Raw genomic sequence first — 16,650 nt, 5'->3', positions numbered from 1 at the left:
ACTTTATTGGCATGTCAATCTTATGACTAAGAAGACCAAGAAGAACTAATTCAAACCTGATCAGAAGTTGATAACTAACAGAGAATTTCAGTGGGTAGTGGTACTTAAAAAACTTATCAAGGGTCACACCATTCTCAGTCAACTTACATGCATGACAAACTCAGTTTTAAAAATCAAACCTCTTGTGCTTATATCGCTTGGACAGATGCTCTCTCTGTCTCTGTTGCATTGATGAATGTTACTAAGTTACTTGATACTCATTCGGGCACCGAACATTCCTCGTACTAAACAGCTTTACCCTCTAATGCCCATGGGTTTAATTCCTAAGAAGTTCCTCCTCCCGCAGGGGTGAAATCGTTAGGGATGTTAGAAGTCTTGCCCTCGATCATGTCAGCCAAAGTTTGGCAGATCAAATTTATCCACTAGGTTCTTGATTTTTAGTTCCACCTGCTTCATGAAGCGCTCCACCCACTTCTTTCTCTCCGTCTTGTTGTTCTCAGCCTTTTACTCTCTCCAATACTGGAGGACCTTGGAGAAGACGTCACCAGCTACGCTGTCCAAATGGAACGGTTGTAAACCGCCATGTCCTCGATGAGTTGTGATTGCATGGCCACCACCATCCACGTCGAACAGATGGCCGTCCTAGCTCTAGGGATATCGTCTCCTTGTCAACTTTGACAACTGAAGAACAAGCTCTGCTCTTCAGGGACATTATTGCTTTGGCTTCAAGCTTTGAGAATGTGAGAGATTTTTTTTTGCTTTCCAAAGTCTGAGGGTTTTTGGTTGATTTGGGTTTCAATGGTTGGTTGAAAGTTGAAACTTAATTGGGGACACAATCGGTGTGCTTTATGTTATCGAACTCACTATCTACAATATTCGAACCTTACACATCTTACTTATAAGTAAAAAAAAAAAAATCATTAAACCATACTGCAAGTGTACAAAAAGTTTATCACTTACGTTTACATTAAAACGAACTGCAAGAGCCACTCAGTAGTGCGGTCTGCTGGTATTCCTCTTCACTTGGAAGTGAGAGGACTTAGATTCGAATCTCGTGGATGATGAATTCAATACCAAATTAGGTTTCCTATTGTGTGGTTTAGCCGAACTCTCCCTCTTCTTAGTGTAAAAATATCGATGTATTAAAAAAAATAAAAAGAACTGCAAGAAGCACCTGATTATAATGGTATCTTTCACCACCTTCCTCTTTCTCAACAATTTGATTAGTGTATTCAATTGGAAGTTTGAGATATTTTATATCTTTTATAAATCTAGGGTATTCAATTAGTATTTTAAGATATTCTCTAAAATTTGAAGTGTATTGAATCAGGATTTAAGTTAGTTTATTAAAATCCTTAGAAATCCAGGTGTATTCAATTAAAATTTTAAAGGAGTTTATAACATTTCAAGTATATTCAATTAGGAATTGATTTCAAAGTATTTTAAAAAGTTTGAGGAATTCGAGGAACTTTGAGAAATTTCGTAGCATATTTTAAGTATTCGCAAATCTCACATCTTCCCTTGAGATTTTGAGGGGATTAATTCAAAATTTTACATGAAACCTCTACAAACAATTAAACTCCATCAAAATTAGGATAATAAACAACTAATCCAATTAGGATTTACTTACAAGAGTGAAATCTTAAGTTCGATTCTCGCGACGGGCAAATTTGAACCACAATATTGCTAGTCCATTATAAGGATTTGCCCACTCTTTCACGTCCTTAGTGTAGACAGTATCGTTTGTTCATAAAGTAAAAAATTAGGATTTGGTTTTGATACTTTTCTTGGAAACGAAAACCAACGCGTTCCTTCTCATTTTTGTACAGGGCACCACTCCAAAGCCTTTTTGGATTTGTTTCCTCCGACACACGGGAGCCCACTTCAAACTTTCTTCGTGCTTTTCTTGTAATTTTTCCATCGAAATCCACGTTAAACTCCTAAGCTATATTTCTGCAAAACTTATCAAGGGATTGTCAATATGTTAGTTGAGGATGGTCTTAATATGTAAACTTAGGTGCGAGATGCTTTTTTCCATACCAGTTGAAATCTTCGGCACAGCTTTGTCGAGACCCAAATAAATACAACCTAGTCATGAATCTCTTTAAATAATGAATATCGTACTCATTTCCTTGATGAGCAACAAGCCTCTTACCCACTCCATTATGGGACAGCTAACATCATCGCCACTGCTACTGTCAGAGGCTTCTTTCATCAGAAATCTAGCAACTCTGTTCTGTCTTAAGCAATTTCCTGAAAAAAGTAGATAGAGCAGCAATAGCAACAACAACAAAGCTTTTTCCCACTAAGTGAGGTCGGCTATATGAATCCTAGAACGTCATTACGCTCGATTCTGTGTCACGTATTCCGTTAGAGCAAGAGAGAATTCCAACACGATGAACAAATCGACAAAGAAACAAAAAACTGCTGCTTCTTAGCACCTCATTACAGAAGATACATCTTCCATTTTCAGAAGTTCCTTCGAATTACTCGGACACCTAGTAATACAGTGGACAAATTCTAATTTACATCATCTGAACAAGTTGTAAGGTCGAAATCACACGATACTAACCTACGTTGAGGTAACAGTAAACGCTCGGGAGATCTCTAGAACACAAAATTAGACACCTAGAACTGTTCGATACTTTCAATACCCTCTGCTTTGCAAGTTGTCTTATAATGTCCAGTTTGGTTACACCGGCTACAATGGACAGTATGTTTCTCGCGATTCAGGTCCTCTACACAAATTCGTTTCTTTTCCGGTCGTCCTGGCTGTCTACGAAACTTGGGAGGTCGCACGACCTGGATATCGTCAATCATAGAAGCCTCATCTGTCTTTCTCCATTCAATTTTTCCTGGGATAGGGTATATCTCCTGAGCATATGCTTCGCGGTAACTTGCAACTGTAAAAACTTTCTGTGTAAAGGCGTGTACATCTTTTCGACAGGAGATGAGGGCAGCCACAGTGTGGGAACATGGTATCCCATATAGCTGCCAATCACGGCAGGAACAACAATGGGTGCCAATATTCACAATGTCTGATCGATCTGGTGAAAGAACCTCAAATTCTACTTGATCAGACCGAAGGACCTTATATGTGGATGCATGGCTGATGGCTTCTATGATACGCTTCTCCGCAGATGGAGAAAGTACAGAAACCCACGAATTACTCTTCAAACGCCGTTCTTCAAACTCAGCCATCAATCTAATATGAATTGTCTCAATCACTTGGATTATGGGTAGCTCACGAGCTTCAAGAATCCATCTATTAAACTCCTCAATATTTGATGAGAGATGACCATAACGTGTTCCTTCAAAATACACCAATGCCCAGCGGGAAGGATGAAATTGTTGTAGCCATTTTGCAGCTTCCGGAGATGCCTCCTCTATTTCAACCATCTTTTCTTTAAAGCCAATAGTGGTAGTGGCATATGCAGCATTCCATAGAAGATGAACAAGCCTTGAGTTCTTGAACTCTTTTCCAATGCTTTCACTCAAGTGGCGCATGCAAAAAGCATTTAAAGAATTTGGGAACCTCCTTCTTACTGCATCTGCAATTCCCTTATGTCCATCAGATAAAAATGTGAGCTCTGGCATATTCTCACTGTTCATCTCTAGTGCCTTATGCAACTCTGACAGGAACCACATCCAGCTTTCATCATTTTCTACATCAACAACACCATATGCAAGTGGAAATAATCCACCATCCGCATCAAACGAAGTTGCAGAGAGTAAAGTACCGAGATATTTACTTTTTAGCTGAACTCCGCCCAGACCAATGATAGGCAAGCAACCATTCAGAAATCCATAAATGGACGCATGAAAGGACACAAACAACCGGTGGAAACGGTGATCTATACCAGTGGTAAATACCTCTGCAATGCTTCCAGGGTTGGTCTTCTTTATTTGTTCGCAGTATGAAGGAAGAAGGCAATACGCTTCCTCAGAAGAACCATAAATTGCGGCAAGTCCTCTTTCTTTTGCACGCCAAGCTTGCTTATATGGTATAGTAATCCCATATTGCTTATGGATGTCGTGCAATATATCCTTTGGTTTGTAATTGATGTTACCCCGCAGGCGTTCTTCTATAAAACTGACAATCCAATCAACGGAAGCCTGATGGTGCCCATTGTGTGCATTTCTCCCACAAGTGTGCGTCCCTTCAAGGCTTCTTATTGTAAAGGTTGGGGCATTAGGAAGCTTCACAGCCCGGATACGCCATGGACAGCCATCTGTTGCACACTTTGCAAAGTAGCGGATAAGGTCACTTTTTATGATGCGAAGCTCAAAGTGTTGTGCAATTGCAGCTTCTTTAATTGCATTCCTAAAGGCCTTGACATCAGGGAACTCTTGACCGACAACAAATGTATGGTCCTCCATGTGGCAAACAAAACCAATCAGAAGCACAATTCTTCAACGTAATCATCAACTGTTCCAATGATTTGCTTCCTGGAAAGCGAAAAAATCTTTGAAGAACATCATTTTGTTGCGTCTGACTGGAAACTGCCAGATATACATTCTCATAGCAACAAGTCTGCAAGAAGCCAGTTCCCCTATCAGTAAATTAGAAAAAACACATTGATTAGCCATTTCTCATGCTCTAACTGATTCTTAAAATTTCTTTGGTGCTCTTCACCCGTTGAAAACTCAGCAAGGCTTCTTTCGAAGAACCATATAACCTCTTGTTCTTCTCAAATTAAAAGAGAAAACAAATCAATATAAAAAAAGTATATTTTTCTTGATGGGTAGTGGGTACAAAAGATACATTATAATAAGCAACTAAGGTATTAATGGCAACATTTTAAGAGAACAAAACGCGCTGAATTTACAAACTTCAACTACATATAGCTATTAATAGTAAAACATCAGAGTAAAATACATAAACGTTCTAAATCAGGAAACAATCCAAGAACAATAGTTTAAATACATACACTAATGTCAACAAGCTAATCACTTTTTCTATATAATCAAGGTACCAGAGCATGTTTGTTAATTATTGAATACTTTTATTGTGTTTAAAGTTTAAGTTCCAAAACACATCAAGGAAACATAACAAAATTCAGTCCCCTCTGTGTGTTGGGGGTCGCCAGAGCTGATAAGACGTATATACACATCATCCTAAACAAAATCAAAATGAAACACGGTAAACCTTATCAACAATTACAGACAAACTGCTAAATTACCCCCATAAAAAATATGAATCAACGAAAACAAAACTCCATGTTAAAAAATATTGTACGTAATTTGCACTTCCAGTGTCTAAAAGAAAAATAAAAACTGAAATACATGTACATGACACCTTAAACTTTGTGAAATTATTATCATCACTATTCTACTTGCATGGAGCATGAAGGGGACCGTATTGATAAAATCACATTATAAACAATAATTAATTCCTTCAATTTACTAGGAAACAAAATTATAAAACTCAGAACTCTACATCTGCTTGACAAACTTACAATTAAGAAGACAAATTAAAAACATTGATGAAAAACCATAAGCTCTCGTTACTAGAGGGTATGACATCCTTACTTGCATAAGACACCATATTGGTAACATCATATTGAGAGAAACCAACAAATCACTCTTTTGGAATTTGTTGAATTATAAACTAATATAAAAACTCCATTCTGTACACATCTCTCCTATACCATAATGGCTACAAAGACATATGAAAGAAGCTAACTAAAACTTTCCGGGAACATGAGCTGGGATATTGCAGAAGTTAATTAGAGAATCAAGCAAGCATAAAAAAATGCAAACATTAATCGAGAACTATGTATTAGTGCAGAGACTATAAGTCACATTCATGCAAGTTATCCCTATACTGCAAAGTGAGGGCATAGCTGAAGGAAATTACCGTGGAGAACCATGGTAGTTACTGTACTTTATTGGCTTCCCAGACTTTCTCTTGCAAGTCCTTAACCTGGTCGAAAACCTTTTGCATTAATGCAGGGAACACTTATTATAGCGCATATGTTAATTCCAACTAAAACTAATGCAGAACAATGCAAACAAATCCCCTGTAACATGACAATAACTCGACCATCCAAACAAATCCCGAAAACAAACCAAACCCGCATCAGAATTCGCATTGAACGATATACAAACCAATCACAGTTACAAGATTTCATAGAAATCCAAACAAAATTAAACAGAATCGAGACAACCCAATATCAGAGACGGTTCAAATTCTCAGAATGTAGAGAAGCAAACTGAAAAGAGAAGCGTCTGAAAGATGTCAACGACTATTCGGCTTTGATGTTCTTCTTCTGAAAGGGTTCCATGAGAAATCAAATTCTATAGAAATTCCGAACTCAAATCTGTGTTAAGCAAAACCTAGAACCTCATTTTCCCTGTTCTTCCCAATACTATTTATCAACAGATAAACAAACAAATCCAAGAAAAATTGGAGTCAAAAGTTCTATGACGGCTGCTTACCCGGTGATGGTATTCCTTCCGCCGCTAACAGCGTCTCGGTTTGCCTCTTCCGGCGGTGATGAGAGTTCAAGTGAGGCTGAGAGAGGGATACACAGGACAGGAGAAAGAAGCCTGCTTTCCCAAACGAAGAACACAGCCCACGTCATCCGATCCAACCCGAACGAAAACTAGTCTTTGGCAGACCAAAGTACCCTTACGTAACTCAAACTCAAAACGACGTCGTAAGGCTACTTCGCCGAAGTGCTAGGGTAACTGTAGTGAGGGCAAGGGTGTCAAATCCAGCCCCCTTGACATGTCAATTCATTAAATTAGCTCCTCCAAATTCCAAAACTGTGTGCTTCAAATGCAAGAGGGTCCCACTTGGCATTATCTTGTATTTTTATTTATTTATAAGTAAAAGATTTTAGATTCGACAAGTTTGGTTCATGTACTATTATGGAGTACCAATAACATAACTTTTAGTGTTTTATATACAATATTGGTGTTTACTATTTTGTCCTTCTAATATTAAAGCATAGTTTCTTTTTTTTTTTTTTTAGACAAACGATAAGATAATCTACACTAAATTCAATTCAACTATGGGGAGGGGAGAGAGTTTGAACTTGGGTTGAAGAGGAAGACCCTATCCACCACATTCAAAATGTGGTTTCTTAGTTATGTCATTTAACCCGGGGTGTTTTATTTATTTTATTTTTAATTTAACCATAAGACATTCTCCCTGAATATCATAGGTTAACAATCTCACACCCTAGCTCTCAATATCTCTCCCACCGATAACAATCTCTCAAAGTGTTTTCTTTGTAATTTTTATACAAAGAAGAAAACCCTAACGTTCTATTTATATGTATAGGCTTTAATTACATCAAGGAATCCTTCATGAACAAATAAACCTCACTAAAAAGGCTTTAAAATGCGGAAAAAAATAGGTAACAAGCAAAGTCGATCGGCCGCTCAAGGCTGCAACTTGCATTAGAGCAAGTCCACCGGGAGCCATTAGGCCGGCACCCAGCCAATTTCCTTCAGCCCAGCCCAAGCCGTCCCATAGGGCTGCCTAGAATGTACTGAGCCAAGGCCCGGCCTATGTGGCGTCATGCTGACACCAGCGTGATGTCACATGTCGTTTAAATTTTTTTTTGTGCTAGGCGCATGGAAGACACGCGCGCATGGGCCCAAGTAGCGGACAACGTCGCAGAGGCGAGGCCCATTGTGCAGGTGCAATATGGGGTTCTGGCGTGGGGACACGTGGCTCCTCTGTGTCCGTTGGATTTCCAACGGCTAGTTTTCTGGGCCGTTGGATTTCCAACAGTAAAAAATTTGAAATTTAAAATTAATGATTACTGACGTGGCACAATGAGAACCGTTCGATTTTCAGATTAACGGTCCAGATTTTTCCGCCAAAAAAACTTAAAAAAAATAAATAAAATGTCAGAAATTAATAATATTTTTTTATAAAGTCAAAAATTAAAAATAAAATTGTTATTTTTTTATAATAAAAATAATAATATTTTAATAAAATTGACGAGGCTATATTTTTTTAGGGGTGGAGATGCATTTGGCCTATTACTGTTCATTAGAGTTTATCACTGTTCACTGAGTGGATTAAATGGGCTGGGTGCTAGCGTATTTTTTTAGGGGTGGACTTGCTCTTATGTGCGCTTGTTGTTCCTGCTAGTTGTTGTTGAAGAAGTTGAAGTTTCACCATAAAAGCAATTGGCAATATAGAAAGTAGCTCAACCTCTTATAAGCCTTTGCAAGGTTCTTCCTCTCACCAATGTGGGATTGATTCTCAACACACTTCCTCACGTGTAGCGAATTTTCAAGCCTAACACGTGGACAACACAAACGAGGTGACATGGAGCGCTTTGGCCATTGGGCTCCACACGTGGAGAACTTGTTCTGAGACTACAAAGAAGTTGAGGTTCCACCGTAAACCAATCGGCAATATTGGGAATAGCCCAACCTTTTATAAGTCCTTGCAAAGTCTCTTCAATATGGGATTTATTCTCAACCCTTGTCTTCACTGACCGGTTGCTCGGTTGGCCACCCATACCAGATGTTTCCATTCCACCTTCATAGTGATCCAATAATTCACAACATAAAGAGTGTCGTCACAATTTAAAGAGCCAAATTTGAAATCGGTAAATAACACCTATATTGTCATTACTTTATCGTGGGATTTAGGACCTTGAAAGTTTCCCCTCAAAATCTAGTGTAATTTTCAAACTTCTTTCTTCACAAGTTTGTTTGGTAAGTTTGAGTTCACTTGGTGCTTAGAAATGGACTGGATTTGATAGTTCACGAGAATCAAGGCAAGTGAAAGAAGAAATGAATAAATTTGTTTAAAGTTGCAGTCATGAATGAAACTTATACCTTCAATATCCACAATATTGTAGGTTATCATCGATACTTTATAATTTATCACCTTTAATTCCTATAAATTATATATATATATATATATATAAATCATTCATCTCTACTTTTATTTTTTATCTTAGTATACTTTAAATCAAGTTCAAATCTTTTGCACCTAAAATCTTCTGTGACCTCTCTGTAATCTCTCATTTGTTGATATCTAGCCATTTATTTAAACTCCATTTAACAGTATTAATTAACTCTTCAACTTATCTCCTCAATTAAAAAAAATGAAAAACTAAAAATAAATTAAGTAAAAAAGACACTGTTATTCACGTATATAAGTCATAGAAAGGCCACATAAAATTTTGCATGCAAAAGATTTAAATTCCTTTAAATTATATGAGGAATCTAATTCAATGGAATTATAATTAACTAGAAGTAACACAATAGTTAGTTATTCCATCTTTTTCATGAACCGATATTTCTCATTGAAAAATGTAACTTGAAAAAAAAAAAATTCATGGCCAAAGGGCAAGATACCAAGGCAGCAAACACTTAGTATATTCTATTATTTATTTATTTTTGTTCTATATTTGGCTACACTATTAGTGTTCAATTTTATAATAAATAAGGTAATTAAGTATTATTAGGGGTCCCAAATGGACCAATGCTGCATATCTTCGTAGTCCATTGACTCGACATCACCTTCGTAGTACTTGTTTGGACTGGAATTATCAATGTCCCACAAGTCTCCCCCTAACGACGACGGAGCCTCATGGCAATGAGCCCTGCACATGTATTGCATCCACATCTTTGGCGAGTCCAACGGCGACTCATTAATCGCCTGGATTTGACTCGGCGACAATCCCACCGTCACTGGCGCTGAGCTCAAACCCCTCGACGAGTCACCCGCCTCCTCCGTTGGAAATGCCTCCATTGGCAGCTGCTGTCGTCTAACCCTCAATGCAGCCTCTTGAGCCGCTAGTTGCACGTCCATTGCGCTTGAACTGGCCGGCCTCGGCAGACTATCAGCCATTTCAGGAAAATTAAGCGCCGCCCCACGCCCTTTGAGGTGCAATGCCGCTGCATCATAGGCCGCAGCTGCCATTTCTGGTGCCTCGTAGCTTCCTAGCCATATTCTGGTTTTCTTTCCTGGTTCGCGGATTTCGGACACCCATTTGCCCCATTTTCGCTTGCGAACTCCTCTGTATCTTGCCGGAGAGACGCGGCAGTCTGCAGCCTGGGATTCCATTAATGAAGGGGTTTAATTAATTTCTCGGTTTTGTGATCAGTAAGTGTTTGTTGTTTGATTAACAATTATGTGTGCACTTATGTCTCCTTTACATATATATATATATATATGTATACACGTATCTAGGTATGATCGTGCGGTGATTATTAAATCATTAGGGGAGAGGGGGTGGTAGAGTGAGTTTCCGAGTAGTTACACGTAAGTGGGAAGATGCTGGCAAGTGGCAATTGATGCACGTGCATAATTTCCATGGCAATCAAATAATGCCACGTGATTATGTTCACACAGCCATAATTTACTTACCGTTTGTGCTTGTATAAGTGCAAATATGTTGCATGTCATTGTCTAGGACTGTGAACGTAAATAAATAAGATATGGGTAATTATACCACTTGGTATATACTCTAGTAGTTTTTTTTTTTTATTTGTAAGTGAAAAATTTTAGATTTAAATCTCGTAAATAACGAGTTTGATACCAATTTTTTCACCTACTATTTAGTGTAAATATATTGTTGTGTAAAAAAACAAATCCTATAATCAAACCAAAGTGAAATACATACAATAACTAGAGCCCCTAACTAATAACGTTGAAAATTATGAATTATAAAGAACCCATTAATGCAGGAAATTATATAATTAACTAATGAGCAAAATGTAATTGTCATCTTTGGAGGGTAAATTAGGAATGAAAAATCAGTTCAAACTTTGACCTCAAAAAAAGAAAGTTTGCTTATGTGGAATGTTGGTCAAGGGGTATAATCTAAAAATGGATAATTTTTAGGCTTTCTTTTAAATATGTTAGCACTCAGGTTAAAATCAACTTTTCTATATAATTATGTCCTTAGTCTCCAATCCTTTCTTCTCTTCCTCTCCAAAGCAGTAGAAGTCACATATATAGTAGACATTTATTAACCAACCAGCTAGCTAATTAACAAGAAATAAACTAATATGCATGATAATTAATATTAAAATCTCGCAAAGCTTCCATCTTTCTCTTTGTTCTTGAGTTGTTTCACGATAAAGAAGAAGGCGCATTGTTAGAAAGATGGAAATTTGCTCTGCTTGATTTGTTTTTTTAACTTAAATTCTCGATAAAAATTGTTTTCCTTCAAATTCAATTGGTAATGTAAGTTCAACCCAATCAACTTTTCAATGGCCACCGAAAATATTTGCCTAAAAGTTAACCCTAATTGAATTGTGTCCGTACGTCCATGCACCCGTACCTTATTTCTCATCTTAGTCCCTACCAATTCGATTTGGTTTTCTACATCCCATGACTCCCATGCAATCATGCATTGCCAAAGTGGAACATTTAGAGAGAGAGCCTCTCGATCAGCCATTAGGATTCTTTCTAATTTTCTTTCCATTTTCTTTCATCTTCTCTTCTCACATTTTGTTTTTCTCTTTTTATATAAAATCAATATAAAATATTAACATACAATGAAAAAGGAAAAAAAAAATAAGGAAGAAAATCCTACCCCTAAACAGATAGAGATATGCATGGTCAAGCAGGGTCCGGCGGTTCACGCGTAAACCGTACGTCGGGTACAGCAAGGGACGGTGCGCGGGATCCATTCAGTCAACTCAAAAAGTTGTTTCGATTATTGCATGCATATTTTCCTAGGTTGTTGGTGACAAAGTGCTCCATGGATGACGAACCAGCTGGCAGTCGTCAAGCTTAGCTAGAGACAGCCTGGTCGAGACTATATGACTAAAAACAGTGAAGGGCCTGACCTGATCTGGTGTCACCTGAGCTGACCGGACCCCTCCAATCCAAATTAGTATAATACTAGCTAGCTGAGCTCCATATATATTACTTTAGCAAGAATACGTGTCCACGTGGTGTTATACCATGTCAACTATGTGCTTCGTTTGGATGTCCCCATCAGATGATGGATTCCGAATCTCAGACATATCTACACCTAATTTGGTAGATTACTTGGTAATTTGCTTCCTCAATATTATAGGATCTAGAAAGGATTCTCTTCATAATGTTTTAAGTTTTTGTATGTTGGCTTGTAGCTCAGTTGTCAACCATGCACTTGAAATCTTATGTTCGACTCTTCCTTCCTATAACTTGGATAAATTTAAAATAAATTATCTTATCGTTTGTAATAAAAAAAAATGAAATGTTTAGTTTTCAATAAAATATACTCATTGACTTGCTCTCCAAACTTCCTAGAGTGAGCTACAAATAATGCCATGCTGTTAATTATCTTTTAGAGGGGTAATGAACAAAATATGTCTGAGGTTCCAGTTGATGGGGGCCTCTTCCAAAGAAAGAGGATGCATTGGCTCGAGTTCTTGAAAGGGAATTTGTTGATCATGTTAGAGCTTATGGATTTGGGGTTACACCTTCAAAGTTAGGTGCTCAAATTATAAACAGCTCATGGAAGCAATCCATGAACAATAAACTAGAAACTGTATTAGGTTAACAAAAGTTTCTACATGAGCGTATAATAAAACGTACAGCCAAGCAATGGCGGAATTAGAAATTTCAGTGAGGAGGGACCTCTTTCGTAAAGGTGTTTTTTTTAGCAGATGGTATTTACGAAGCATATATATATATATATATAATATACATGTGTGTGTGTGTATATGTGTGTGTGTGTGTATCAAAATCAAATGTCCAAAAGAACATATGCATAGATAATATTACATACTCACAAAAATTATAATTGTCTTCAACGAGTTTTAATATTTTAAAATCGTTTTATTATAACCTCGTTGCCTATACTATTAAACTCAATGAGATAAATAAAAATTTTACGAACCATAACTCTCATGTAATATGTAGAATAGAGAAGAAACAATAGAGAATCAAAGACATTTAAAACTTATTTGTTGAATAGGTATCGAATTTAGGATGATAGAATGTATAAGATTTCAAAAAAAAAAAAAAAAGGATTTTTTTTAATTCTTATAACTAAAGTTTTCTCTTCCAAGAAAGGCAAAATATTGCTTTGATTTTAAATGCTATTAATTTGTGTTAAGGAGATAGTTAAAATATTAAAGCTAATTGGGAGATGGGGTTATGCTTGAAACGTGGAAAGCAGGACTTGAAGCAATAGAAAGATGCATAATTCCCTAATATATATATTTGTTTTAGAAAGTCAGGATAGGCCTAGGCAATCCCTGGTCCTTTACTCCCTCTGCAAGTGTGGCCAGGTTTCATACTAAGTTTTTGTCAATCCTAGTCTTATAGAATGATGCATTGCTCCCATATATATATATATATTTTTTTTTTTCTTCCACAGAATGAGAAGCATTCTACTCATAAAAGAGCACCTACACAAGTTGGAACTTCACTGGTAAATGATATATTGGTTTCTTATCAGTTCACGCAAGGCGGCACCCGAGTCCCTGCTTATTAGAACCTCACCAATGTCAACTGCAATAACTTACATTGGACTGCAAAAGGCAAAGTAGTGGCAAGGGCAGAAATTGTCGATGCAAATCCTAGTTTCACTGGTACATCACACTCCACTTGGCAGATTGCTACAAGTTATGGGTTAACGAAATTGTGCCTTGAAGTACCATTGTTCAGGAGTTCACGTGAATTTTAAAAACTTGATGAAGTTTTGGGAAGCAGGGTTACTTGGCCACATGAGTCTTCAACCGAAGTGTCCAAAGGGCCAGAGGGTTGAAAATAGCCCGAAAACCGTCTCTAACCAAGGGCTAGGCCAGAGGGCTCATGGGCCCGATGGAATTTGAAAGGGCCAAAGGGCTAGAGGGCTGGCTCCTTCCAGCCAGCCTCGAGCTGACCAGAATTTTGTTTAAAACTGTCGGATTTCTTGTCGGATATAACCGACAGGAATAATTTACTATCGGTTATAATCGACACGAATAGTAACGGCTAAACAGGAATTATTTTTATTAATTGCAATTGTGTTGGTTATAACCGACACGAATAGTAATTTGAATTGCAATCATGTCGGTTATAACCGACACGAATAGTATGAAAAATTTGAATACAACGGCTAGATGAGTCAGCTAAATTTTTTTTATGAACTTAAACCTTTTTTTTTTCTATTTTTAACTTCCTATAACTTCTATTTTACAAAATTTATTTCATATTTTTTTTAAATTCTATTTTTTTTCCTATAACTTCTTTTTTACAAAATTTGTTTCATATTTTTTTTAAATTCCATTTTTTTCCTATAACTTCTATTTCACAAAATTTGATTCATATTTTTTTTCAATTCTATTTTTTAAATAATAAATTATGTTTGGTCCTATGGCCCTTTGACCCTTGGTTAGAGACGGTTTTTTGTGACATGGCTAAAACAAGCCCTATGGCCCTCGATTGGAGACGGAGGCAAATATGACCCTGTACTATTTATTAAAATATTAATATCTTGAAGGGCCAGAGGGCTAAAACGAGCCCTCTGGCCAGCCCTCGGTTGGAAATGGCCTTAGTGACGCGATGTTGAGGAATGACGAAAATTTATTTAGCTTCTTCAGCCTCTCACGCATCTCGTTAAGCCTCTCGATATTAGGCTAAACCACCTGTTGCTCCCTCCTCAAGACTTGTGGAGGCGACAGATCCCAGCTTTTTTTCATACCAGCTTTTTTCAGAATCACCTCAGTACCAAACCAGGCCGTAATCTGCTGCTGTTGCTGGTGGCCAGCCTCCCTGCTGATTCTGGCATCAACATGTACTCTTTCTCTTCCTCTTCCTTCTTCCTTCTCGATATTCATTCTCTCAAACATCACCTGCATGCACATTCTATCCAATGAGAGCAAATACACACGACCAAGTACACGCGCAATGCCATAAAGAATTACTTGGAACACTGCAGAACAAGACTGAAAATGAAGGCGAGTTCAGGAGACTAAAAACAAGAAAACACGGACAACCAAATTCCATCCAAAACGCCAAGTAATTAACATACAAGCCTCTTTCAAATTATGTCTCGTAGCTATAGAAATCTCTGTCATTAAATCAGTAACAAAAGTAGAAAAAGTAGAAAGACCTTCAACACAATGAACTATGCCGATGGCTCCAAATAATTATAATGCACAAACTGTGAAAAATATAGGGTTCTAGACTCGCGAGTTGTTTCAAGTGCTCTTGTCGAACAATAAACACATACTACCCACATTTAACCAAATTAAAGAACGTATTGACAATTAACAATCATGCCTGTGAAGGGGATCAGGCAATGACACGCACCAGAGCCAAATCTGTTAGAAGACAAAATCCTCCGAACGATATCACAGCATAAACAAATCCTCCGAACGATATCACAGCATAAACAAAGTAATTATATCAAAACAACCTACATCAGGGTAAAATCATAAGAATGTCAGAGCACTAATTGTTCCGTGATTCCGAAATACAAAATAATAAAAAGCTAGTGGTCAATACACTAGACATACAACTTATATATGATTCTAAATAATTTTTTGTTGACGATTACCTTAGTGGATCGAGGCTCCTAGTACATCATATTGAATAAGATCATGGAAAGGGCAGCGATAAGGTTATAGTTCTGCAACATATCCGCCGACTTCCCTCGAAACAACGAATTTCTATGTCTCCACAGATGACCCAACAATGCCATCCCAACACTATACGCCATGGCCTTGAAATAAACCTTGTAAATCTTGCTCTGTACCATCCCAAACTGCTGCGGCGGCAGGCTCCCCGCCAACACGTGGCTTGACACCAACGTAATCCACATGCACATCTCGTAAGCCGTAGCCAGCCCGAACAGATGCGCCACGGACATCAAACCCTCCAGTAAGTCACCCGATGCTATGGACCTGAATGCACCGTACCAGAATTCTCTTCCTTTGTCCTTCAACTGATACAGCCTCTTCTGGGTCCCACTTTTGAGCTCCTCCGCTCCAACCTTAACCTTACCAGCTGCTTCCTTCGCAGTCTCTTTCGCTTCTTTCGCTTTTTCAGCCAAGTCACTTTTGAGCTCCTCCGCTGCAGCCTTCACCTTAAAAGTTGCTTCCTCCGTAGTCTCTTTAGCTTCTTTTGCTTTTTCCGCCAAGTCACTTTTGAGCTCCCCCGCTCCAGCCTTCACCTTACCAACTGCTTCCTCCGCAGTCTCCTTCCCTTCTTTCCCTTTTTCCGCCAAGTGTTCGCGCTGTCTCGCCTTCATTTTCAGTCTTGTTCTATCTGCAGTGTTCCAAGTAATTCTTTTATGGCATTGCGCGTGTACTTGGTCGTGTGTATTTGCTCTCATTGCATAGAATGTGCGTGCAGGTGATGTTTGAGAGAATGAAGATCGAGAAGGAAGAAGGAAGAGGAAGAGAGAGAGTACATGTTGATGCCAGAATCAGCAGAGAGGCTGGCCACCAGCAGCAGCAGCAGACTACCACTGAAGGTGAACCCTCAATCACGACGCCTCCACAAGTCTCGAGGAGGGAGCAACAGGTGGTTGAGCCTGATATTGAGAGGCTTAACGAGATGCGTGAGAGGCTGAAGAAGCTAAATAAATTTTCGTCATTCCTCAACACCGTGTCACTAAGGTCATCTCCAACCGAGGGCTGGCCAGAGGGCTCATTTTAGCCATCTGGCCCTCCAAGAGATTAATATTTTAATGAACAATACAGGGCCATATTTACCTCTGTCTCGAACCGAGGGCC

The 16,650-nt window shown here is 38.2% G+C and overlaps 3 protein-coding genes across 6 annotated transcripts; all 3 read right to left on the bottom strand.

Moving 5' to 3' along the window:
• Window positions 1-2,418: 2,418 nt before the first annotated feature.
• LOC137738545 (uncharacterized) lies at window positions 2,419-6,576 on the bottom strand. 4 transcript variants are annotated; one of them, XM_068478101.1, is made up of 3 exons: window positions 6,442-6,576; window positions 5,861-5,926; window positions 2,419-4,553 (listed from the first exon to the last, which is right to left on the bottom strand). In XM_068478101.1, exon 3 carries the CDS (start codon window positions 4,378-4,380, stop codon window positions 2,629-2,631), a length of 1,752 nt encoding a protein of 583 aa, XP_068334202.1. In that variant the 5' UTR covers window positions 4,381-4,553; window positions 5,861-5,926; window positions 6,442-6,576; the 3' UTR covers window positions 2,419-2,628. The 4 variants fall into 4 exon arrangements, with proteins under 4 accessions (XP_068334202.1, XP_068334201.1, XP_068334203.1 ...); XM_068478100.1 differs by having other exon boundaries at window positions 2,419-4,534; XM_068478102.1 differs by having other exon boundaries at window positions 2,419-4,534; window positions 5,861-5,938; window positions 6,442-6,514.
• Window positions 6,577-9,442: 2,866 nt separating this feature from the next.
• LOC137728699 (ethylene-responsive transcription factor ERF022-like) lies at window positions 9,443-10,083 on the bottom strand. The gene has a single exon (XM_068467443.1). It carries the CDS (start codon window positions 10,046-10,048, stop codon window positions 9,443-9,445), a length of 606 nt encoding a protein of 201 aa, XP_068323544.1. The 5' UTR covers window positions 10,049-10,083.
• Window positions 10,084-14,421: 4,338 nt separating this feature from the next.
• On the bottom strand, window positions 14,422-16,163 carry LOC137727632 (uncharacterized). The gene is made up of 4 exons (XM_068466457.1): window positions 15,496-16,163; window positions 15,224-15,282; window positions 14,632-14,843; window positions 14,422-14,547 (listed from the first exon to the last, which is right to left on the bottom strand). The coding sequence occupies exons 1-4, from the start codon at window positions 16,161-16,163 to the stop codon at window positions 14,422-14,424; spliced, it is 1,065 nt and encodes a 354-aa protein (XP_068322558.1).
• Between the last annotated feature and the right edge of the window lie 487 nt (window positions 16,164-16,650).

Source organism: Pyrus communis, chromosome 1 (genome assembly GCF_963583255.1).
Source record: "Pyrus communis chromosome 1, drPyrComm1.1, whole genome shotgun sequence".
Classification (NCBI taxonomy): Eukaryota; Viridiplantae; Streptophyta; class Magnoliopsida; order Rosales; family Rosaceae; genus Pyrus; species Pyrus communis.
Note: the sequence above shows the minus strand (reverse complement) of the source record. Positions and strands in the feature narration are given on the sequence as shown.